This window comes from Anoplolepis gracilipes, chromosome 10 (genome assembly GCF_047496725.1).
Source record: "Anoplolepis gracilipes chromosome 10, ASM4749672v1, whole genome shotgun sequence".
NCBI classification, from domain to species: domain Eukaryota; kingdom Metazoa; phylum Arthropoda; class Insecta; order Hymenoptera; family Formicidae; genus Anoplolepis; species Anoplolepis gracilipes.
The window spans coordinates 1,356,954-1,382,400 of NC_132979.1; the positions used below are offsets into that span (position 1 = coordinate 1,356,954).

Here is a 25,447-nt window from a genome sequence, read left to right on the forward strand (position 1 = left end):
GAATATATTTTATATAAACAATAAAATATATTTTATTGAATATATTTTATATAAATGTATATACTTATACATATATTCTTATAAATTTTACTAAAAGAGAAGAGTATATTGTCTCATTTCAAAATAAACTAATCCTAATTTTTATTTATATGCACGTTTTTGATGAAGCTCTAAATTATATGTATGTATGCATGATAAATGATACCATTTTTCTTAATTATCTTAAAAATAATAATACTTTATAAATATAATATTACAAAAAATTTAGAATTTGCAATAATTGCAAATTATATTATTAATTAGCGCGAACATATAATGAATTTCCGTTGTTCACTGCGGTGTTTGTATCTACTTCTATGGAAGAGATTGTTGCTTTGATAATAGTTGTAGTAGTTTCCAGCTCCTGAAACAATTATTAAGTGAATTATTTTTAAATCGCTCATATTTAATTAAAAATATTTATTTTACTTAAAATAAAAATGTTGTATTACGATAGAAGAACACATGTTGTCCAGATAAAAATAATTATAAACGTTGATATATTTTTATATAAATATAAGAGATGCAAATCACCTCGTTAAAATCGAGATCGACTTCTTCAAGTACTTCATCGAGAACGGATATTAATTGATTGACATTCTCAATAGAAAATACCATTGGCGGCTTTAATTTCAGAACATTGTTATCAGGTCCGTCGCTACTGACGAGGATCTTCTTCTCCTTCATTCTGGATACAACGTGCTTCGCCTCTGCCGTCGCCGGTATCTTCTTAATTCTGTCGCGGACCAACTCGATGCCCACGAATAATCCAACACCACGCACATCGCCGATAATTTTTCGTCTCTTTGCCAACTTCTCCAATTCCGCGATCAGATGATTGCCTACTCGCAAAGCGTTCTCCTGAAGGTTCTCGCGTTCTATGACTTCCATCACCGCGTTCGCTATCGCGCAGGATACAGGATTGCCACCGTACTGAAACGAACGAAAATGTCCTGTTAGTATGGCGGAACCTTTTTTTTTTCTTCAGCGGATTTCGACTAACGTCGATATTTTTTAACAGACTAACCGTGTTGAAGTATTCAATCCCGGTATTGCGGAAGCTACGCGCGATTTCAGGCGTAGTAATGACAGCAGCGACGGGATGACCATTACCCATGGGTTTTCCCAACGTGACTATGTCTGGAACAACATCCTCGCCGTACAATTGAAAGGCCCACATGTGAGTGCCGACTCTCCCGAAACCGACTTGGACCTCATCCGCGATACAGACACCTCCCGCTTCACGTACGTGTCTGTATAAAATCGGTAATTTTTTTGTATTCTCATTGTCATATTTGTTGTTCCAAGAGTGCGCATGTGCGAGTGTATATTTATATGTATAGATAAAAATTAAATAGTTCCTTACTTATATGCGTTTCGGAAGTAATTCTGAGGCGGTAAAATCTGACCGCCGACCGATATAAGACTTTCCGCGATGTAGGCACAGACCCCGCGTCCTTTGGCTTTGATGTCATTGCAGATTTGCTTGACATCCTCGGCGTATTTAATACCGAGATCTTCGTCAACGTAATCGATGGCACGATATTTTCCACGGTACACGTCCGGACAGGGAGCCTGAGAAAAAAAAGATGTATAAAATGTGGGAAATATATATCGTGACTCTCTCTCTCTCTTTTTTTTTTTTTTTTTTTTTGAAAATAGAGACAATATAAAATAATTTTAATTTTCTAACAATAAAAACTTTTTCTTATGAAATTGTTTTTCAAATCTCGATATCTAGATCGAAATTTCTTAATCACGTTGTAATTTTATCTTTAAGATATCTTAATCTATCCAACACATGTTGATTTAACTTCTTCAAAAATGACAACTATTGATTTAACTTCTTTACAATTTCATTATGTCATTTAATAATTGTTACAAAATGGATTTTAGATACTTTACCACGTGTACCCAATCCTTTTTGCCGGTGCCTTCAAGCTTGTTGAATTTGTACGGCGAGATATCGATTATCGTAGTAAGATGTCCATGATAAGCGCTAAAAACAGAAAAATAAATGTGAACAAAAATTTCCTCTTTGAAACCACTGTTTATTGAACCTATAAATTCTTCGAAGCCCTCCAAAGCTACAACATAACTCTCTGTGAGGATTATTAATTATATATTCTTTTCTCATATATAATATATATATATATATATATATATTTTTAATAAATATTATTTTATTTAGTCAAAACACACACAGTTCCTGAAAATACAACTTTTTAATTTTTTCCCGTTGTTGCCGAAGATGGCCAACGACCTCACCGTGGTTACGATATCTAAAAGTTGCCGGGGACTACTCATTCATAAACTCGATCAATGATGTAAAATAAAATTATACCCGAGAAAAAATTGACTTTGGCGAAATTTGGCACAATCCTGCTATCTATAAGGATCCAGTAACATATAATAATATCCGAAATTTAGCCCGAAATGATTTTATATATCTTCTTATATAAGATCATATCGCGCCATTTTTCGAATATTCTTCGAATATATATAAAATCATATAAAGTTATATATAATTTTGTGATTATGTTGGATACAATATATATTTACTTTCTGATCATATTGTATCCATTTCGGGTATTATTAATTCATACGGATTCTCGACGCCCTGAATCATTAATGTTGATAAGACAAAGCGCAGCTGTTCACAACACAACTATTGCGATAATAAGAACACAAGCGCATAAAATAATCTTCTAATTCTGTATTATTATATATATTCGCGAAAACGGTTCTGTCACAATGACCTTTTATAACTCGATACATTTCTGATACCGGCACACGTGAACCCGTCTAAATAAAGCCGACTGATTGATTTCGCTTTGTGTGATGTGACTTTGCTTTGTCTAGTTTTCTCGTTTATCATTCTTTTTCGTTCTTTCTCTCTCTCTCTCTCTCTTTCTTTCTCTCTCTCCCTCTTTCTCTTTCTCTCGAATAAAGTCCAGTCCAATATTCAGCGACACATCATCCTCACCGATAGTAAGGGAAAATAAATATAGCTTGTGTATCATACGTGGAGGGAAGGTCATCGTGAGACTTACGCCACCTAAAACAGCGACAAAATCTTTATGGCGGCGAATTCCTTTTCCGCTGTGGTGAAAAGAATCGGATGCCCACGGATCCGATTTGTCTGAATCCGTTGGATACGCTCGATCTCCGGTGTTCGTCGACGCTCGATGTCCCTGTCGATTTAGAGTGGAAAGACGCTGCAAACAAGCAAAAGACAAATCGATTCCATTAGTACGGCAGTGAGTTTTCTCGCTCGAGTTTGTTCGTAGCCTGAAATAATCCATATTCGAGCCAACACTGCGGAATTGCTTGCGCCAAGAAGACCGAAGTCCAATTTGAAGTAGACACGAACAATGGAAGTGCTTTTCATATTTCGTCTCGTTAACTTTCATTTTAGACGTGGAACGTGGAGCACGTGCAGCTCAATATATATAACGAAATGTTACATCGTAAGTATCGCATGTAGAGTAGCTCTGAAGGAGGAACTTACTGGTCCAACGTAATGACATCCTTGCACTTTGTGTGCGTGCGAGCGAGACGGAGAGCAAGATCGTTAGCCTCGCTCCCTGAGTTCACCAGGAAGCAAACAGACAGCGGTTCCGGCAAGAGTGATGCCAGCCGGCTCGCGCATATCACCAGGTTGTCGTGAAGGAAACGACTGTTCGTGGACAATAAGGCCATCTGTGTCTGCCCGGCTCGCACGACGTCCGGATGGCAGTGGCCAACTGCAAACGCATTAACTCGCGTTAATTAAGAGAATTGCATTATATCAAAAATTAAAAACGATTATTGTGTTTTGCTATTAATGGCGTAATCAACACAATGTAATGAGAAAATGGTTTGACATAAGAGTTGAAAAAATACATACCATGCGCGACGTTATTTATGCAGTCCAAGTATCGATTGCCCTTCTCATCGTACATGTATTGCCCTTCGGCCCTCACGATTTTTAATGGATTCGACTTGTAAAATACCTTACATGACTCTCTGGAATTAAAATAAATCGATAAAATTGTTTATTTATTTTCTCAAGACATTTTCAAGTGCCGTTAGTCTAAATCTGAATGTTACTTACCCGATATAACGATCGCGAAGTCTTATAGTATCGGATTTTGACATCTGTTCTAAAGATTCCATAGTAGAAATTTTCGCCAAGTTACTCTATAAAATAAACGCAATCTTTGTAGCCTTACGAAGAATTGAACAATTTAGCTCATCATATCAACAGTTGATGATTAGGCAGTATTTGAGATATTTTGTAATATACTTTGTAATATGTAATCTTGTTACAAACTATTTTCTGAATCAATCATAATATTATCAGACTAATATATTAATATATTAAATATACTTGAAATAGTGATGCTGACATCATCAAATTTTCCTGATACTTAAACCAACTTTAATGATAAACAGGAATAATAAGAACTTTTATCGCGACTAATTTATATATTATCATCTTTTGACTTTTCTGATAACACAAATGAGATCATTTTTATAGACATAAACCATTATATTATATTGTGTCATAATCATGTTACTTTGTGCTTATATGTCATTAAATTTATGAAATCAATATTAATAAAAATTATGAAATCTTTAGAAGAGTTTATAATGTCAAGGAGGCTGCGTTGTCAAGATATTTGATAAATTTGTGATATCTTTTTATAATAAAAATAGCGAGAAATATTATAAATTTATACAACTTTAATTTTTATTATCATTTTTGTAAACCTATATCAAAATTGTGCTTATACTAATAAGAAAGACAGTAAATAATCGACTCAAACTGGCAAATATGCTTATTTGATTTTATTCGATGTTCGATGTACAGACGACGTTTCGACCTTAGGTTTAGGTCTTTATCAATCTTGAAATTAACACGATACCGATTAGGAGTAAAAATTCAAACGTTACATTTATACGTCAGATATTTGACTGTGCTTATATTATCTGAGTTTATATTAAAATAACGTTAAAGCAAATTTTATTTTAAAAGTTTTGAAATTCATTTTCAGACTTTCTAATATTTATAAAAAGCTCTTATTTTTCGTACGTAATTAAAAATTATTATTTTAACATGTTTCATACGATATTTTTGTAAAGAAATAATCAAGCTAATAAAATCAAAATTAAAATTTAGATATGTCACAAATTTTGTTATAAAAATAAAATGATAACAGAAAGGAAAGTCTACAACAATAAGAATGTGTCTATAAATAAAACAGAAGATGCAAAGAGTAATTTTCCGGTGGCTGATAAGCGCACGTGATTACTACATGTACAAGTATGCGTACTTGTGTGTAAGTATATATAATGTCTCCTCACGTGGCCTTGCGCGTGACCTCGTGTTGCAAAATAAACTTTGCCAACAGAGGAGAGAATACTTTTTATATAAGACGTAATAATTATATCACCTTTCGTGTGTAGATAGAGCGAATGAAATTAGTAGAAAGGTCCTGTACCGTTTTGTAATTTTTATAATAATTAATAAATTAATTTAAAAAGATCAATCAATTCGCGCAAGTATTAACGCGGCGAAGAGAGGACAGCTCATTGCTATGCGGTCGCTAAAACACGAGAGAATGATCTAGCAGTTAGCATTACGCAACGCTCGTACATACATAACTGTTATCATTTGTATAACGCTTTTTTCAAAATTTTGACACGCGACAGCATGACAGTGAGCTTTTATCGCCGCGCGCTTATATTCTCGCGAATTGGTAGATCTTTTTTTAATTAATTTCTCAATAATTATTACGAAAATTGCAAAACGGTACAGGATTTTTTTACTCGATTCAACCTGCTCTATCTGCACACGAGAGGTGATACGGTTATTATTCTGTGTATAATATAATAGGTACAGAAAATAATTTATTTTTTATAATTATTATGTTAACGATATTTTAAAGTATCATATATATATATATAAATTTTACTAATTTTCAGATCATTGATCTCTGCGAATAAGAAATTCATTTATTTTAATCTTTGATTAAAAAATTATTTTTACTGCCAATAGTATAATTAAACGACCAAACTAGCCAAAATCCTTTATTTAATAGCACAACGTTTCGACCATCTGGTTGTGGTCCTTTTCAAGTGTCACTAAAAGGACAATAGAATACAAATGGATACATAATAATAATAAATTAAGCACAGACAGTAAATGTGATAAAATCGATTGAAGACAAATAAATTAGTACGTACATTTAAATAAAGCAAAGGATGTAAAATAATGTCTTGTAAACGTGAAAGCCAATTAAACATTTCTGATGTGAAATATTAATAAGACAAACTAACACAGTAAAGAAACACGTCTTGTCAAAATTAATCTCAAAACTGAACTGATAATTTTTAAAAAACATGTTAAACGACCTTTATTATCTTGTTGTAAATATTATTTAGATTTTCAGTGTCTCTTTGTAGGTTAATTTTATTGTTAAATTTCTTGATAAAAAACATTCCCGCTATTTCTCTCTTTTTTACAAATTTTTCGTTATGCAAAATATCTGGACTATCCCACTCGAATTCATGTCCAAATTCTGATCTGTGTTTGCTAATTACAGATTGACATGATGGATGTAATTTTATATTTTTAAAATGTTCTTTAAGTCGTGTGCGTAAGTGTCTTTTAGTTTAACCTATATAAAGCGCATTGCAATCTTTACAATGTATTTTATAAACGACATTAGTTTTGTTGTCAGTGTGTAAAATATCTTTGCCGCGCTTTATTAAGGTAATAGCATAAAAAAGATGTCCGGCTGCAATTTTCTCGTGGATTCATGATCATTGGTTTTACGGTTTTTTAGAATATTAATCCTTTTTTGGATGTGTCGCTCAACTAATTGTTCGGGGAAACAATTATTACGCAACGTTTTACGAACAATATTTTTACTGTATTTTTTACAGTTATATTTATCGCATACTCAATAATAATATATCATAATGATAATTGTATAATATATTAGATAAGATTCGACTTTTTATCTGTATAGAAAGTAACTCCCATAAGTTTTCGATAATTAGAGAAACAATTAATTCTACCTTCGATGTTTTTACCAAAAAGAAACGATGTACAAAAAGTAAAACGCTCTGTTTATAATGTTTTTTGTTTTATGTTTTGTTTTTAATAAAAAGCTGAAATAAAATTGAAAAAGTAATTTTTTTATTGTAAACTTTCGCAGAAGGAAGAAAACGAGTATAATAATTTAATAGTGAATTTACATTCGTAAAATAGTATTGAGTATACGTTCAAAGAAAAAAATTAAAATAATAATTAATAATAAAAGAAACTATACAAATTTGCGATCATACCTGATTTTGTGGTCAGACGTCACCGTCGCTGTGATTACTGCGAGTGTAACCGAAAGCAGTGCTGCGACCCTATAATAGTGACGTCATATATAGAGAGAAATGAATCGGCGGGGGTAAAAAAATATGGGGATGCGCACGCGTGTCGGGCGAACGGCACTCCCTCCATAATCGACACCCCACTTTCCGAAAGTGCGTCATTTAATCGACAATTGTGTTCATACTTCAATAGAACTTATTGTGCAGTAATTATATAATTCGATGCATATATGAAATAAATATCCTATATACATATATTTTTTTTAAACTAACAGATTAAATTAAAATTGAATACTTTATAGAAGATATCAGTTAATTTTTTTTTTAAATTCTACGTTGTACAAATTATATGTTCTACAAATATGAAAAAGAGATTTGACAGTTCGCTTTCATGGCAAGCTTCCACAATATCGTAGCTATTTTAAGAAGAACGACCTTGCTAATACACTGGTGACATTAAGAATAAGGTTTAACAGAATAGATCTTTGATTCATTTCGTTGGTCGCTCACAGCTTTAAAACGCAGGCGAAACAGAAATTGTCAGATAAAGAACATTGTAAATAGATGTGTAAGTTAGATATGATAATTACAATTTTCGAGTGATCATAGGTTGTTTATATATTTGAGAAATCTTTCCTTAAAAGAATTCCTTTTAGGAAACTCGTTTTTTCTCTTTGACACTTTTAGATCTTTTTTATAAAACTTTAAAATATATTAACCGGAGTTCACACATATTTTAACATGCAAATTATAATATGACAACTTGCAAATTAAAGTATATTAATATCAAAAAGCCATCAAAAAAGCCATTGAAATAAATTCATCGACAAATATCGTGGTCATGATGAAGACGTTTCACGTGCAGGGTGCACGTTTCGAGAACGATAGCGATACACGCGACACGTGATACGCACTATCAGACTCTTTAAATAACACGAACGATCTCTCGTGATACGACTATTGTAATGAATACGATATTACGACGACAAACATAAGTTATGTTTGTAGAATTACAAATTTTCCACTGTAGGCATAGAGCTAACAATCTTTGTTATCAATTTTAAAGAAAATGTATCTGTAGAAACAATCGACATCGTATTATTCCGTTAATAATTATCGTCTGATAATTTTCAAACAAAATGACTCGAATCAATTAAACGTGTAATAAATCGTAAATTTTACTTATAATTTTTATTATAATTTTATTAGAATTATAATAATAATCGTACGATTATAATTTTACGATTTAATAAAATTACGATTATAATTTAAAAAACTGACTACTTTTTAAGAAATTTATGTGATGTCACATTTTTTTAGAAAAATTTTACGCTTAACATATATTTGCTACTTCTTTCTTTCTTTTCGAAAGGAAACGACAATTTATCTTATTATTATCAAACTTAGATATATTTATTGCATAATCTTGCTCTATCGATTTTTTATGTCGTAAGTCGACCATTAATTATGGTGGTGAATAAATGTAATCGCGAGATACTGCAAAATACTTTACAAAAAGAAGAAAAATAAAAAGGCCAAATGTTTATCGTACGATATCACAGACTGGCGCCGTGCCAGTTGCCCGGTATATTTCTACTGTCTTATTGGTGTCAAATCTTGAGCGAAATGCAAATTGCAAATTGTTTTGCAAGATTTTATTGGCGCGAATGAGGCACAACGTCGCGACGGTGCAACGTGCTCTTATTTGTTATACTTGCGTCACAACTTACATTATATACGTATACATCCTTTACGAGACAATATTTTTGCCTCTTTTATACTCAACTACTAAGCTTACAATCGATGATCTCCTGACCACTATTTTAAAAACATTATCGCCCCATTGAAGTGAAAGACTTTATCACAGTTTATTGTATCAAATATCTGAAGTTATTTATCTCTTCTTTATTTTCTTCTTTAATCTATGGATTTTTTCATCAGTTTTGAATCAATTGTTTGTTTTCTCTATGAAAATGTGTTAACAAATTAAATTTTTAATTATAAAATACTTAATTATAAATATTTAAAAAATAAATATCTTTCTGAAAATAAAACTTCGAAGCTGCTATGTAAATAAACAATTTTGTACAGACAATAAAGAATATATGATAAAAGATAAGATTATATATCTATATGATTGTGTAAAATCAGTTTCTAACTTTATAATACGTGCATTACTTTTGAAGACCTTTTCTAGGAAGTATATTTGCGCATAAAATTGCTGTGCCATTATTCTAATTAGAGAGCTAATTTTCGGTTATTTCAACATTTCAATCAACGCAATAATTGAATAATTCATGGACATTTAGCGCTCGCGTTTCGAGGCTCAACTTACTATCAATTCTCCCGCAAATGCAACGAGCGATATCGCGCAACCTACGAGAATGACGAGGAAAGCGACGTACATAGAATGATCCTTAAGAATTATCTCGTTTTTCTTTCTCGTCACGATATCCTTCCAGAAATCCTGCGCGTGCTTTTTCGCGAGACCGTACTCCATCAGCGTCAACAGCGCGTGATTAATTTCGTGCTTGAAGGCCGACTTCAACGGGATCTTATGCACGCGATAGTGCGACATGATGCACAGTTCGGAGACTTTGAAGAGTCGTTCGCCCTTGCGGTCTAAGACCGTGGTTTCCAGCAGTTTGCCGTCCATCTCGGTTGTGAAGTACGCCCTGGAGGTGTCTACGGAAATCTTCTCCTTCTCCTCGACGGACGTGAATCTTGTCGTTAATCCGGCAGGCAGACCCTCGCTCGCCACGAGCTCGTTGTACACGGCTTCTGAGGCCACCACTTTGAGTCCGGTGGCAAACAGATCCTCGAAACTCGATACCCGTACCTCGGCCGTGAACTCTATCACAAACTCGACCAGCTCCGCCTGAAACAAAGTCATGTACTCCGCCGCCGTTAGCGTCGCCGCGACGAACAGCATCTTCTCCACGAGAGTTTGGGCTGAGTGATGGGGCGAGAATCCGAGGATCAGGCTGATGGTGTTCAAGGGATCGCGAACTTGCTCGTTGACTCTCAGGATCATCAAGACGCACCACATGATCGCCGCCAGGAGGATCAGGATCGTGACGATGATCGGTCAGAAGTCGATCGAAACCTTCGCTGGCAGAATCGGAATCAACAGGCAGACCCTGTCCTCGCCGACGGCGACGCTGTGGTCGTAGTCCGTGTCATAATCGAGCTCGGCTTTGTATATCATATCGCTTTCGTCCACAGAGTCCGTGTGTACGACTGTGCCGTTTAAGACGAACGACAATGCGTCCGAGAATGCCCTGGCCAGGCCACCGACTATGCCGGTTCTTGGCTCTAAACTTCCGTAAGGACTCCATATTTCTTCAAACTTTACTTTGAACGTATCACCGTAGATATTTCGTGACTTTGGGTACCAATCGATACTGTCGTACGCGGTCAATCTCATGTAATTTTTGCTGAATCCGTTGAAACGATGCGCGGCCACGAAGATCGGCTCCGAGTACTTTGAGCGAAAGGACACTTCCAAAATAATTACGTCGAGGAATTTTAATTCCCATAAATATTCTAGCTGCTCTTGTGCATTCAATGTATGCTCATTCGAATCCATTATAAGCAAGAGTTTCGGCATGTCCTTCGCATAGGATATCGATAAAACATCCCTCACCGTGACGTTCAATTCTGCGTAAGTAATATCGTCGTTCCATGCGTAAATATAAATTAATAGAGTGCGAGAAGAAGCCTTATCCCACAGCACGTCAGATCCAAAAATAAAAATTTGCGTCGGCCACGTGGTGATTACACTCTGGGTGACGAGATCGAGCATACGTTCCGAATAAATATCGCACTTTTCAATTCCGATGATTACATCCTGATGCATAATCGATCTTAAGAATTTTTCGATCGATCGGTCAACCTGATTTTCTTGATAAAAATTTAAGCTAAAGACATTATTTGCAGCGACAAAATATAAAAGAGTTTCTGTAATCTTCATGGTTTTTACTCGTGCGATTAGAAATGTGTGTCAGAACGAAATATGAATCACACTGTTACTTCAAAAAACACGTGTACTTCAAGTCGAGATATTATTATGTAATCTATTATCATTCAATTGCTGCGTATTATGTAGAAGTAGTTGCGTAATAGGTTTTTGTAATGTTGATACGGAACATTAGGATAAATAATATATCTTGATTTTTATCTATAATTGCAAACAATGGAGGCAAAATTGTTACGAAATTATCCTCTTTTCCCCTGATTAACAAAAGATTGCATCTGTTACTCTCCTTTATAATTCATTATCATTTTTCATCTATTTTAATAATTTATTAATCGTTTCATTCCTGCGATTTCCCGCATTTCTCTTATTTGAATTTATCAATTTGGGTAAATATTATCTCGACTTAAAAAAAAATACAGATAATTCGTGATATGATAAATACACGTTGACGCAACGGCTAATCGTACATTCTCGTAACACAAATATTATTTTAATGTATTGATACGCGATATCGATATTACGAAAGCAACTGTATAATCGCGTTACTTACAAAAATTAAGTATATGAAGAAAGAGAAAAAGAAAATGTATGACTGTTTATATTAGTTTATACTTTATACTATCGATAAAAATGCAAAAAAGTTATTATCCACCACACAACCTTCGCAGTCGGTAGGACTCGAACCTACGCTCCCAGAGGGAATCTGATTTCTAGTCAGACGCCTTAACCACTCGGCCACGACTGCTACGGTAGCCGAGTTGGCGACTTCATCGTTTCATGGTAAGCCATAGACATTTTTCGATAAGCTAATTTATATTTATATATTTTTTTATTTTTACAAATAATATGCATATTTCGTAATTTATATCTTATATAAACGTCGAGATTTATATGCATGCATTATTTTAATTATACAATTTATGCAATTTAATTAATAATAATGCTTATATTTTGTTCATGATTTTAAAAAAGAATAGTAAAGTAAAGTTTCTAATAATTTTATCTTTAAATCAACAAATAAATAAAGAAGCATATTCTTATTTTTTTCCGTTATATATTTTTATGTATTATTTTTGCAACTTATTGAAAAGATGATACTGATTTCTATTGTATTTTCTATATAATGTTCAGACAAATCAGAAGGAGGAGAAAGAAACGCAAGAATCAATTTTTAAGTGTTCTATTAAAAGTCACGCACAGAACACGTTTGATTACATTAACGATCGACGGATTCATAAATAGATCCACTCCACAACATTCACGATTATCATGCCGTATAATAGCCATAATAGTAAGTATCTTAGCGGGAATATAATGACAGATTTATATATATTTATTTATATATATATATATATATATGTATATTTATATATACTCTTATGCGTGTGTTCCGTAGTAGAGTAAGCGAGAGTGGCTCCGTTTTTCCAATTATAAGAGAGCACGATGAAGGGAGACCACCTCTCTCTTTATTACGCAATTAAATCTATAACAATACATCCACGATGATGCAAAATTGTACATTCGGATATATATTTATATAGTATATATTACATACACACGCGTATATATGTATATATATATATATATATATATATATATATATATATAATGTGCCCTTATGTGATATAATATATACGTGTCTATATAGATATATATATATATATATATATATATATATATATATATATATATATATATATATATGCGTACCTTATAAAATATTTTTCTCGTCATTTTAACACTTAGAAGATGAAAAATTCTACGCTCTACTCAATGACCTGAAGAAACCTGATATATTATACGATAGTCATGACGAATATATTTATGTATATATATCAAATAACAGTGTCGTTGATCGAGAGCAAGATAGGCCTAACAACTTATACGCACTACGAGATGATAATTGTAGCGTGAGATGCGTAACACCATCATCCAATAATCTTAAATTAATGCCAATAGTGGATTATAAATAAAAATCCGAGGCTTTAATAGAAAAGATATTCCATTTTCTTTTCACGATCGGGAATGTTAGACCTATCCTACATCACATATATATATATGTATATATATATGTATATATCGGCACAAGTTTAAAATTTTTCTATCGGTAATTAAGTCTAAATCTGTAATTAAATCTTTAAAGCCTTGATATATATGTATATTTATAAAAAATTAATATTTTTTTTCGTCAACATATATTATCTCCTAAAATAAATAAGATTTTAGTTTAAAAATCTCGAGAAAGTTTCTTCGAGATACGCAAAATTTAATTTTAATTGTCAATCAACGACGTGATCAATTTTTACACAATCAACGCGTATATGTATATGTGTACTTATATCATAGAGCAGTGCAATAAAACGGAGAACAAAAAAAATCGTTTTTCCCTGAAAATTTCGTGACTTGATCTATAATTGCATTATAGTAAATTGTTTAATCGATATCTCGGCTATCAAAGTTTTAATAAATATTTATCATTTTCGTAGAATCATTAGGCTAGATTTATTATGTCTCCGCAAAACTGCTCTGTTCTTGATATACATATATCTGAAAAATTGCGTATTCCAATAATCGATCGACTGCTACGATGTCGCAGGATCGTACCACGACAAGGACTCGACTTTCCAAACGGGGGGGAATTTCGTTAAATCTCTGAAAACTCGTCATCCTCGAAAAATATACTTGGCGCAATCGAATTTCGCGATTTCGCTAAATCTTCGTTATTCTCTATACTGCTTATAATTAGAGAGAAATGTCGTGTCCCTCGTAATCGCGATCGAGCGGCAACACGGCCTATTTTTCTATTTACAATATAGCAATATGCCATAATATATCTCCAAAACGGTAAATATGTCTACGTTAGATAATAAAGACAAACATAGAATAAAATATTATAGTCAATTCGAATCAACTGTAGAAATAATAATCATTGTTTCGAGCGACAAAAGGATTAAACGCCTGTTTGCGATTTCTGTCATTATATGCGATGTGTGTGTATTAACGTTGAAAATTATTTCTACATTCTCTCACAAGAGAAAACTGCGCGTAACTTAAACAAATTTTCAATAATAAAACAAAAATTATTTTACAAAGTTGTAAAAAATAGTATTATATCATATTGTATTATATATCGCTATTGGAACGTGTTGTGAATATTTTTGTAATAATGATAGGGATAAAAGAATACGTATTAATTTACTAAATAGGTGTTACTCATAGCAATCTTAGAGCACTTGCACTCAATTGCCTTTAATCATTATTTATATCGTTAGAAACGTTCATATTCTTGTTTCACTATTAGTGCTTAAATTAAAAAAAAAGATATGCTTTCTCTACAACCAGTAGATAAATGGAAAGGACTTGATTTGGAATGCGTTCTTCGTTCACTTGCAATCCGTTGATATTGAAATATCGTCGATATCATTGCAATTATACCATGCAAACATTCTCATCTTAACACTTACGGTACACAGGAGTCGATTTCGACCCCATTTTTTTTCTTTTTAATACTGTACATTTAAAAAAATGAGTTTAGACTTCGCGCTATCTAGCAGAAATATACTTAAGTGACGCGCCTACAAGAGTCTACAGGTCCTATAGTTAGTCTGTCGCTAGTTACCGAGTAAAATGTATTTAAACGTATATTTTGGTGTCGGTATATATCCCATGTGTACTAAGTGTTTCGAAATATAAGTAGTTTATGGATTTTTTTAAGTTTTTTCTAAATGTTTATATTAGATTTTTTTTTTAAGTTTTTAAAGTTTTTTTATAAAATTTATAAGTTTTTAAAGTTTTCTCTAAAAATTTAAGATTTTTTCTTTTTAGGTTTATAAAAAGTTTTTCCAAAAATTTATCGTTTTTTTTTATAAAAATATATACATTTTATAATAAAAAGAAAAATTTTATCTGAAATTTACTTGTTTGTTTCATTTACTTGTTTTAAAACATACGCAAAACCAAGTAATTAACTACCAATAAACTTTTTATGAGCACACTCGTTAAAGTCGAAACTTTTGATTCATTCTTTTTTTTGACATTAATCATACATGAAATGTATGATTAATGTCAAAAAAATTAATTCTAAGTTATAGCAAAAAAACTGATCACAAACGACCTCTTGTGTATCGTGTGTTGTGGAATGTAAGGTGTGTACCGTAAGTGTTAATATCACACATATTGTTTCGCATTTTTCTTGTCTTATTAGCTAAGCTGCAATAAAAATGCGTCAATATGTTGATTCCAAAGATATTTTATTTATCGATGTTATATTAATGAGATCGAACAAAAATTGAGCAAATAATTGGAGAAGTAATAATAGAACTGATAAAGAAAATGTTAGAAAAAATACATAGTTGTATTAAAAGCTACTGTAATTTAAATACTATCAAAAATTAATTAACTATTATGACTACTGTATATATGTATTTCTGTCGATATAAACAATGGAAAAAATTATTTTAATTTATATGCATTTATGTAATTTGTTAAGTAATTTTCTTTATTAATTTATTTTCTTTTTTTTTTTATTATTAATGATACAACAAAATTAGAAAAACTTATTTAGCAAAATGTTCATTATCAGAGACTTCACAAGAATGTTCCTTTGTGTTAGTAATAACACCCACGACATATCTCAATATGCTATAAGAATAAAGTGACAAAATCAAAATATTAATAATATATTAAAAAAAATGTTTCAATGATATAAATCATTGTCGAAACTCTTTATGAAAAAATCACAGAAGAAAATTATCTTATGATTCTCTTATGATATTTCTTATTTGAGAAATTCATATTTTTACATGCCATCCTCCTATCATCAGATAATCAAATTCGTTATTTTCAATTTAACGAATTTTAATGTAAAGACATTAATCCGACATTCTATTTTTTTATTTGAAAATTCGTCTAAACAATTAATTCACAAAAATTGCATAAAACTATTAGTGATTATGTTCTTGGAGACTTTTTTCCTCCTGTCGGTAGAAATAATATGAGCGTTCTACAAAGTCTACTCTATGTTTGCGCAAATTTTTTCACATACAAGCAGTTCACAATTTATATTTCATAAGCGTGTGTGGTAAATTGAAATTGTTGAAATTTTGAGTGGATATTATTTGATGTCATAAAAATTAAAAAAAAAACAAAAAATCTTTCGTTTTATCTGTATTGTGTTACGAACACTTAGCTTCAAAAACAGAAATTGTAGTTATTTTTCTGACAATATTTCTCACTTTATTATGTATGCATACGACTTATGTACGAGAATAAAGTACGCTAGTGCAATATCATTTTAACTTACGATACGTAAAATAGACAATAGATTCTAGCAATCTATATATGTATATATATATATATATTCGCATCTATAAATACATCTAGTATATATGTATATATATAATCATCGCGCTGAAGAACGACATTTCCCTCATCTTAAATATGTATGTCTCTCTCTGTGAAATATTGTGTGTGTGTGTGTGTGTGTGTGTGTGTGTGTGTGTGTAGAATGTAGTTCCTACTGCTAAAAATCGTCTAATTATAAGTAGGCTAATAAGACTAGTCTACGACTACGATATCATTATCGATTAGACGTGCAACACGCAAATGTCATATCTAGAACAAACTCTACGATGACGCGTTTCCTCTCTCGTGTGTCATTTATTAGAGATATCGTCTAATATGTAAGAAATCTATGAATAAAACACACATGCGCTTTCTCATTTCAAGTAAAATCCCCGCTTAATGATCACGACGCGAATTTTTTATTTATACAACATTGTCGACTGTCTGTGTGTAACGAATCAAAATCACGAGAATACAGTGAGTTTCTGACAATAATATTGACGGTATTCAATAAACTATCATTATTAAAATTGATTAGTTTATCTTTTATTAATCCGAGATTGTGTTTATCGCCGCTTTGCATCACAAAATTGGCATCATCAATAATCTTTTTTTATCTTTCGCTTATCGAATCGATAGCAGCTTAATGATGAATAAAACCGATTAGCGATTTGATCAAAAAGTATTGTTTGTAAATTATGTTTTTATAAATAAAAAAAACAAACATATATTTAAAATCACACAAATCATCAGCAAGTTACGATTATAGTCTCAAAGTTTTTATTCCAGCACAATAATCTATTTATATGGACAACTAGTGCTTTCTTTTACTCTTTTAAAGAACGTGAATTTTGAAAAAAGATGTTAAAGAAAAAAACTTAAAAAGAGGGATAAAGAAGGACTATAATTATATCTTGCTTTGAAAAGTGTTTTGAAGCATAGGTCTTAATTTTGTGATACGAAAATCTGTCTGTCGCCTGCAGTCTCAACGTCGTTAACGCTTAGCATTGCTAATTGCAATCATTGTCAAGATATCGTTAATTAGTGGCAGTGCCATTTAAAACATTTTTCTTTTTCGCGCACGCGTTGAGCCTACATGACAACGCATCTCTCTCTATATATATATTATATCTAGTCGCACACACTAACAATAAATCTCATTTAATACTATCTCAAGCAACATTACAAAGAACACGCAAAAATACAAGAGGTATCATCGATGTGTGTTATATCGTGTTAAAACGAATTGTCGTTCCTGCCTCTTTTTCAGCATTTTTACGAACATGTCAATCCTAGATTGTTAGATTAAAAAAGCATCCGATTAGTCGACTAGTTGCTTGTTAGCACTTACTTTAGCACCTTTCGTATATACACATACGATTTTAAATCCACGAATTTATATTAATCGTTCGATAATTACTCACATCGATGTTTCTTCTAGAATTGAACTTATGCTATTTTTCTTTTCTATCTCGAATGATACAGTCCTACATATAGGGTCGACGAAGAATACAGGATAACAGACAGTAAACAATATCATAGAGACGAATTATATTATAGACACTAGACCTTATTATGCACATCTCTCGACTTGCTTCGGAAAGGGCTTCACATAGATTTTGACGAGGCACTGTTCAGAGTTCACATACTAAAAACAATAACAATTATTTATCTTTATCGTACACTTCGCGCGGCGTGTCACTCGCGTACTATAGCTTTTAATTACATAGTGAAAATAAATCTTTCTCCTCCTTATCGTTTACGTCGCGGTATTTAATCATTTAATCTTTATAATTTACTTAGGCTATCACGCAGATTTAATGTAAGCAATGAAAAATCTCTCTTTCTTCATTTTTTTCTATAATAGCTTAACAATTATTTTAAGAATAATTTATAATGAAAGTAAAATACATATCGACGGAATTACAATTATCATTGGACGAGCCACCAATATGTTAATTTACTTTAATAAAATGGGAATAAAAATAGCAAAAATGATAACATTTACATTTATGCTCTTCTTTAAAGAAAGAAACAGGAAATGTAACGCATGTCAAAAGAAAAAGAGGAAAAAAAAATAAAGACAGATAGACATTAATTATATTTTTGTAGGACTGGTGTATGTTTTGTAGGGCAGGTGGCTCAAATCTGGAAGTGATATGTCGACTGTAAGTTTTCCTTTATTTATATCTTAAATTATTTTAATTTAAAAATTACAGAGATCATTTGTCGAATTGTCAATGATGACAAACGAGAATATGTTTATGTCAGATATAGAATAATGTAAATCTACGATAGAAAGTGAATATATATATATATATATATATATATATATATATATATATATATATATATATATATATATATATTATATACAGGATAAAAAAGGAAAAATCGGAAAGAAGGTTTTTACCAGCTTTTACTTTACTGTTATTTGTTTACAAAAATAAAACAAGAGAAAAATTAATTCTATCTATCTATAAAAATAAAATTTCCTATCTAATTGCGCAGCCAGAAACATGAAATTAACTAAGGTAATGGCTCCGCGGTGTGATTCGGTGATTTTCTACGCGTCCAACGATAGGAGTCATAGAGTTCAAATATGTATTTTGATTTTTAACTGTTAATATAATACATCGTCATTTCTTGCAAAAAATTTTTATAGTCCAGTACTATAGCATCCATTCATTTTTATGTTTTTGCATTTAAGCACATTAATAAGCCTTAGAGCCCGCATTATTATACAATAATATGTTCAACACAATATTACCTTAACTTTTTATATCTAATATTTATTTTGTGACTCGCACGATTAAATAAAATTAGATTGATATATGAGTAAGTTTATTATCTTTACATCCTGACATTCTGTATATGCATGTAAAATGATGCCGCAGTAAATAAATTTTTATGCGAATTTTGAATGCATTAATTCTCATTGATACACATTGAAATGTACAAGTAGATAGTACACAAGTTTACACAAAAACAATATATAGAATCGCAAGCGATAAATATACCTCGGTCATTATTTATTAGAACATATGCACACGTTTAATACAGTCCATGATTTCTGATTAATTATGCGAGTCACAAAGTGTATATATGTATATATGTGTGTATATGTGTACAACTTAAAATTATGTAAGTTCGCTTAAGAATGCATTAATCAGTTTTTTATTAATGCAATCTCTTGTTGTACATTAATTTGTCTAAATGTAAAAACATAAAAATGAGTATATATAGTATCAATCAACGAACAATGAACGATGAGCAGCGACAAACAGCTCGCATCAGAATCTTATCCTGCTTATTCTGTAATGTATCGTATATGAAACGATACATTAAAGAAAATTTTAAGTAAATATGATTTGACCATCTCTGGTATAATTATGTACTATAATGTCTTTATATAAATTGTGTCTACATCGTACATTTTGATGCACGCCAATGTGCATTAGTGCATCCAATCGACTTCGCATAAAAATTTATTTGCTACATACATTAAACTTATTTATTCATTCAATCTAATTTTACTTAATTTATATAAATTTTATGTTTTTGTCGGTATAAAAACTTAGCAATACAATACTTTTTTTGAATTATATTAAAAGAAGAATTGTGTTATAAATTTTATATATATATATATATATATATATATATATATTAAATATATATATATATATATATTTATTTATATATATATATATATATATATAATTATATATATATATATATATATATATATATATATATATATATATTTATATATATATATATAATTTTTAAATTTTTATAATTATTTTTTTAATATAATTTTTCTTTCTTTATTTCCTTTTATCTGTTTGCTCTCTACCTTTTTTCTTCTCTTCTTTGTCGTTTCTATTTTGCAAGAAAGAATTATAATTATATAATGCAATATAAAGTTCTGTTTTAAAACTTATATACCTTACATATTAAAAGCATACAAACTTTCTTTGAATCAATCCAAAAATAATATATCTTTTATCTTATTTTCTTATAATTGCATTAAAACTTTCTATTTATTGTAAAATTATACTACATAAAATAGTTCCACATGTTTGATGAGTCGTTTGCAAATTCGATATAAATTATCTTTATTTATCTATGATGTTACATATTAATATATATGTTATTTTAAACACAAGATGCTTTTATAAATCAACTAAATTATTTAATCATATATATTAAATAGGAGTGCAAAAAGCACTTTATGTAAAAGATGTCTTTTTCAGATATTAGTTCCATTTTCACTATTAAATACAATATCTGCATACATGCTTTGATAATCATATTCATATCTTGATATATCAAGATGCAAAATAATAAAATGTTAACGTATGTGTATATATTAATGTAATGTATATGTAATATTAATGTTATGTATATTATTTTATGAAATACATACTTTTGTAGATCAGTTTAATCCTTGCATCATAATAATCAAACACAAAGATCAAACTCATCATTTTATGTAAATGTATGTATATCAGAATATAGAAACACTAAAATATGATAACATATATGTGTTACTTTATGCAAAAGATGTCATAACTCAGTTTTAATTTTATATCATAGTACTCAAAGAGAAGAAACATCGACATCATGGTACATCTTTTCATATATTAAAATATGGAAATAATAAAATAGAATTTTGACTCATAAATTTTTCATCCTGATCTAGCTTGATCATATGATAATAGATGAACAAATTAACTCACGTTAGATAAAAATTGATAATGGAAACTTTATGCTTCATATGATTATAATTTTTACAGAAAAAAAAATTAAAAAACAGATACTGTCGAACATCCGTTTAATCCTTGCATCATAATAATCAAAGACAAAGATCAACTCATCATTTTACGTATATGTCTTTGTATATTAGAATATAAAAACACTAAAATATGATAACATGTATATATTACTTTATGCAAAAGATGTCATAACTCAGTTTTAATTTTTTGTCATAGTAGTCAAATCGTTCCCAAAAATCATCATCATTATACATCTTTTCATATATTAAAATATGGAAATAATAAAATAGAATTTTGACTCATAAATTTTTCATCCTGATCTATCTTAATCGTATGATAATAGATGGACAATGTGATATATAAAAATTATAATATTATAATTTTTAAAGAAAAAAAACAGACACTTTCGTAGATCAGTTTAATCCTTGCATCATAATAATCAAACACAAAGATCAAACTCATCATTTTATGTAAATGTATGTATATCAGAATATAGAAACACTAAAATATGATAACATATATGTGTTACTTTATGTAAAAGATGTCATAACTCAGTTTTAATTTTTTGTCATAGTAGTCAAATTATTCCCAAAAATCATCATCATTATACATCTTTTCATATATTAAAATATGGAAATAATAAAATAGAATTTTGACTCATAAATTTTTCATCCTGATCTAGCTTGATCATATGATAATAGATGAACAAATTAACTCACGTTAGATAAAAATTGATAATGGAAACTTTATGCTTCATATGATTATAATTTTTACAGAAAAAAAATTAAAAAACCGATACTGTCGTACATCCGTTTAATCCTTGCATCATAATAATCAAAGACAAAAATCAACTCATCATTTTACGTATATGTCTTTGTATATTAGAATATAAAAACACTAAAATATGATAACATGTATATATTACTTTATGCAAAAGATGTCATAACTCAGTTTTAATTTTTTGTCATAGTAGTCATCATTCTCAAAAATCATCATCATTATACATCTTTTCATATATTAAAATATGGAAATAAAATAGAATTTTGACTCAGGAATTTTTCATCCTGATCTATCTTAATCGTATGATAATAGATGGACAATGTGATATATAAAAATTATAATATTATAATTTTTAAAGAAAAAAAACAGACACTTTCGTAGATCAGTTTAATCCTTGCATCATAATAATCAAACACAAAGATCAAACTCATCATTTTATGTAAATGTATGTATATCAGAATATAGAAACACTAAAATATGATAACATATATGTGTTACTTTATGCAAAAGATGTCATAACTCAGTTTTAATTTTTTGTCATAGTAGTCAAATCGTTCCCAAAAATCATCATCATTATACATCTTTTCATATATTAAAATATGGAAATAATAAAATAGAATTTTGACTCATGAATTTTTCATCCTGATCTATCTTAATCATATGATAATAGATGAACAAATTAACTCACGTTGGATAAAAATCGATAATGGAAACTTTATGCTTCATATGATTATATATTAATTTTAAAAAAAAATCAAATTAAAAACAATAAAAGAGAAGAAGAGAAGAAAAAAAGAATTATGCAAGGGAATCATTGAATATGCGTAGAATATGTAAGATTATTTGTTCATGCAACTTAATAATTTTAATTAGGTAGGAAATTTTAATCGCAACTAATAAAATTACAACAAGAAAGAGTGCAATTTTTAATATATATTTATTGTATATTAATACATTAATATATATATATATATATATATATATATATATATATATTAATTTATAATTGTATATATAATTATATATTTTTCTTAGATATATAATTATATGTATTAATATACATTTATTAATTATATATGTGTGTGTATATATATATATATACGTATATAATTAATAAATGTATATTAATACATATAATTATATATCTAAGAAAAATATATAATTATATATATATATTAATATATACTTTAAATATATATTATTTTATGCAATTATTTCATGCTTCCATAAATCAGTGCATTCAATACTTCATTATTTTTATAGATCTTATTGTTCGAGCAATAATGTAGGTTCTATCCTGCAACAAATGCAGTATTATGATATTTCATAGATATTATATTACTGCAGAATGTGTTATATAATTTATACAAATGTTAATTAGCACAGCACATAATATATCATATTATAAAATCTTTGTAACAAAAAAATCAAGTATATATATTATATAAAATTATTATACTTATTATACTGACTAAATAGATATCAAATCATTTCATATAATATACATTATTTTAGACAAAAGATCCTTTTGTAGATTCAGCATTTCTTTTTAACCATTTCGAATTCAATATCGATTAAATCAGAAGAGTCATCATTTTGCATGTAAGTCTTTATCCATAAAGATATAAAAATGATAAACAGATATAAAATATAATAATAAAGAATGAAAATAAAATATTTTTTCTAATATAAATTTGATTAGTTTTTCAAATACGTTTTTCAAAAAATTAATGTAATGTTTACATATTGCATCTTCCAACAAAAATTTTAAAAAACTTCAAATAAATTAAAGTTTATTTAGTTATTCATAAGTAATCTAACTTAATCTAAAGAAATGCTTTATTTATATTCTACTGTTATATACTAGATCAACCTAATTCATATATATAAATATATGAATATTTTATGTAACAGATACTTTCGTAGATTAGTTTAATCGTTTCATCATAATAATCACATTGCAAAAAGCTCATCATCTTACGTGAATATCTTTATATATCAGAATGTAGAAACAGTAAAATACGATGACATATGTGTGTGTGTGTGTGTGTGTGTGTGTGTGTGTGTGTGTGTGTGTGTGTGTGCGTGTGTGTGTGTGTGTATTATAAAAATTCATTAATACTATATCTATTATTTAAATATATCTAACAAGTAAAAAACTAAATTAGTATATATAAAGCACACACACTAAATTTTAGATATATTTGCTGCTTGCATAGTAAGATTTGCATAGAAATAAATCATTAAAAGAATTTAATTATATGAATGTGCCTTTTGCATAGTGATATGTGTATATAAATGGTCAATCAAATATGTTCTGGCTTTAAATCATATCACACGCGCGAGCAAATCATACAGTATATAGGCGAAGTATTTTAGATTTAAAATTAGAAGTTACTTAAAAATAAATAAACAATCTATTTACTTAGAGTTTTAATATTTTTTTTTAATTCTTCCTTTTTATTTTTCTTATGTTAGATATAATATATGATTATATATTATCACTAACTTTTTGAAATTCATATATTTAATATTTTTGAAGCTACATAATATCTTTGAAGTCAAGTCGATTTAACAGAAAATTCTTTTCATCACATTTTATTATCGTGTTTAAAAACACAATTTTGATACCTATTAAGTCAGTATAAAAAATTATATAATTTTATATAAATATATTTCATTTGTTTGTTATAAAAACTTTATGTAAATATGTTATTTTATTAAATTAATCTAACTCATATTCGTTCTCATCAACATCTTGATTCATCAATTCTAGAGTACTTATACGTTTCTAAATATACATTAACTAAACTTAAGATAAATCTCGCTCGTCTCTGGTATTGATTCTCTGAGAACCACGGCAATCAATTGGTTCTTGCCACGCAGATGGTCCCGGTAAACCGGCGATCATCTGATGTTGATGAGGTGGTGGTAGTTGATGTGTGGTCGGTTCCTCAATGATGCACGGTATAGAGATCTTATCCCAAGCGAGCTTGTTGACTGTAGCCAGCCCGTGAACGCATACGACGCTCTGTGGATGGGGGTGACAGGGATGTTGATGTTGTAGAACGAGAGTTGTCGTTGTCGGTGGCGGTGGTGGTGGTGGTGGTGGTGGTGGCGGAGGTTGAGGATGATGGGGAAGGGAAGTGAGCCA

At 29.8% G+C, this 25,447-nt stretch overlaps 1 protein-coding gene and 1 non-coding gene across 3 annotated transcripts; both read right to left on the reverse strand.

Annotated features, from left to right (window-relative positions):
- Positions 1 to 108: 108 nt before the first annotated feature.
- LOC140670740 (alanine--glyoxylate aminotransferase 2-like) lies at positions 109 to 7,453 on the reverse strand. Of its 2 annotated transcripts, none has more exons than XM_072901479.1 (9): positions 6,271 to 6,424; positions 4,136 to 4,221; positions 3,929 to 4,047; positions 3,551 to 3,785; positions 1,945 to 2,038; positions 1,406 to 1,614; positions 1,067 to 1,292; positions 574 to 972; positions 109 to 403 (listed from the first exon to the last, which is right to left on the reverse strand). In XM_072901479.1, the coding sequence occupies exons 1-9, from the start codon at positions 6,328 to 6,330 to the stop codon at positions 296 to 298; spliced, it is 1,536 nt and encodes a 511-aa protein (XP_072757580.1). In that variant the 5' UTR covers positions 6,331 to 6,424; the 3' UTR covers positions 109 to 295. The 2 variants fall into 2 exon arrangements, with proteins under 2 accessions (XP_072757580.1, XP_072757581.1); XM_072901480.1 differs by lacking the exon at positions 6,271 to 6,424 and adding an exon at positions 7,378 to 7,453 and having other exon boundaries at positions 110 to 403.
- Positions 7,454 to 12,055: 4,602 nt separating this feature from the next.
- On the reverse strand, positions 12,056 to 12,137 carry Trnas-aga (transfer RNA serine (anticodon AGA)). The gene has a single exon. It is a non-coding gene; the product is annotated as a tRNA-Ser (tRNA).
- Positions 12,138 to 25,447: the final 13,310 nt, after the last annotated feature.

What these genes read in the sequence shown, in the direction of transcription:
- LOC140670740 (XM_072901479.1), bottom strand. Translation starts at nt 6,330, where the DNA reads ATGTTTAATTGGCTTTCACGTTTACAAGACATTATTTTACATCCTTTG. An exon ending in CTTCGCGATCGTTATATCGG is followed by an intron (nt 4,048 to 4,135) that starts GTAAGTAACATT and finishes TTTTAATTCCAG; the next exon opens with AGAGTCATGTAAGGTATTTT. An exon ending in CATAAATAACGTCGCGCATG is followed by an intron (nt 3,786 to 3,928) that starts GTATGTATTTTT and finishes ATGCGTTTGCAG; the next exon opens with TTGGCCACTGCCATCCGGAC.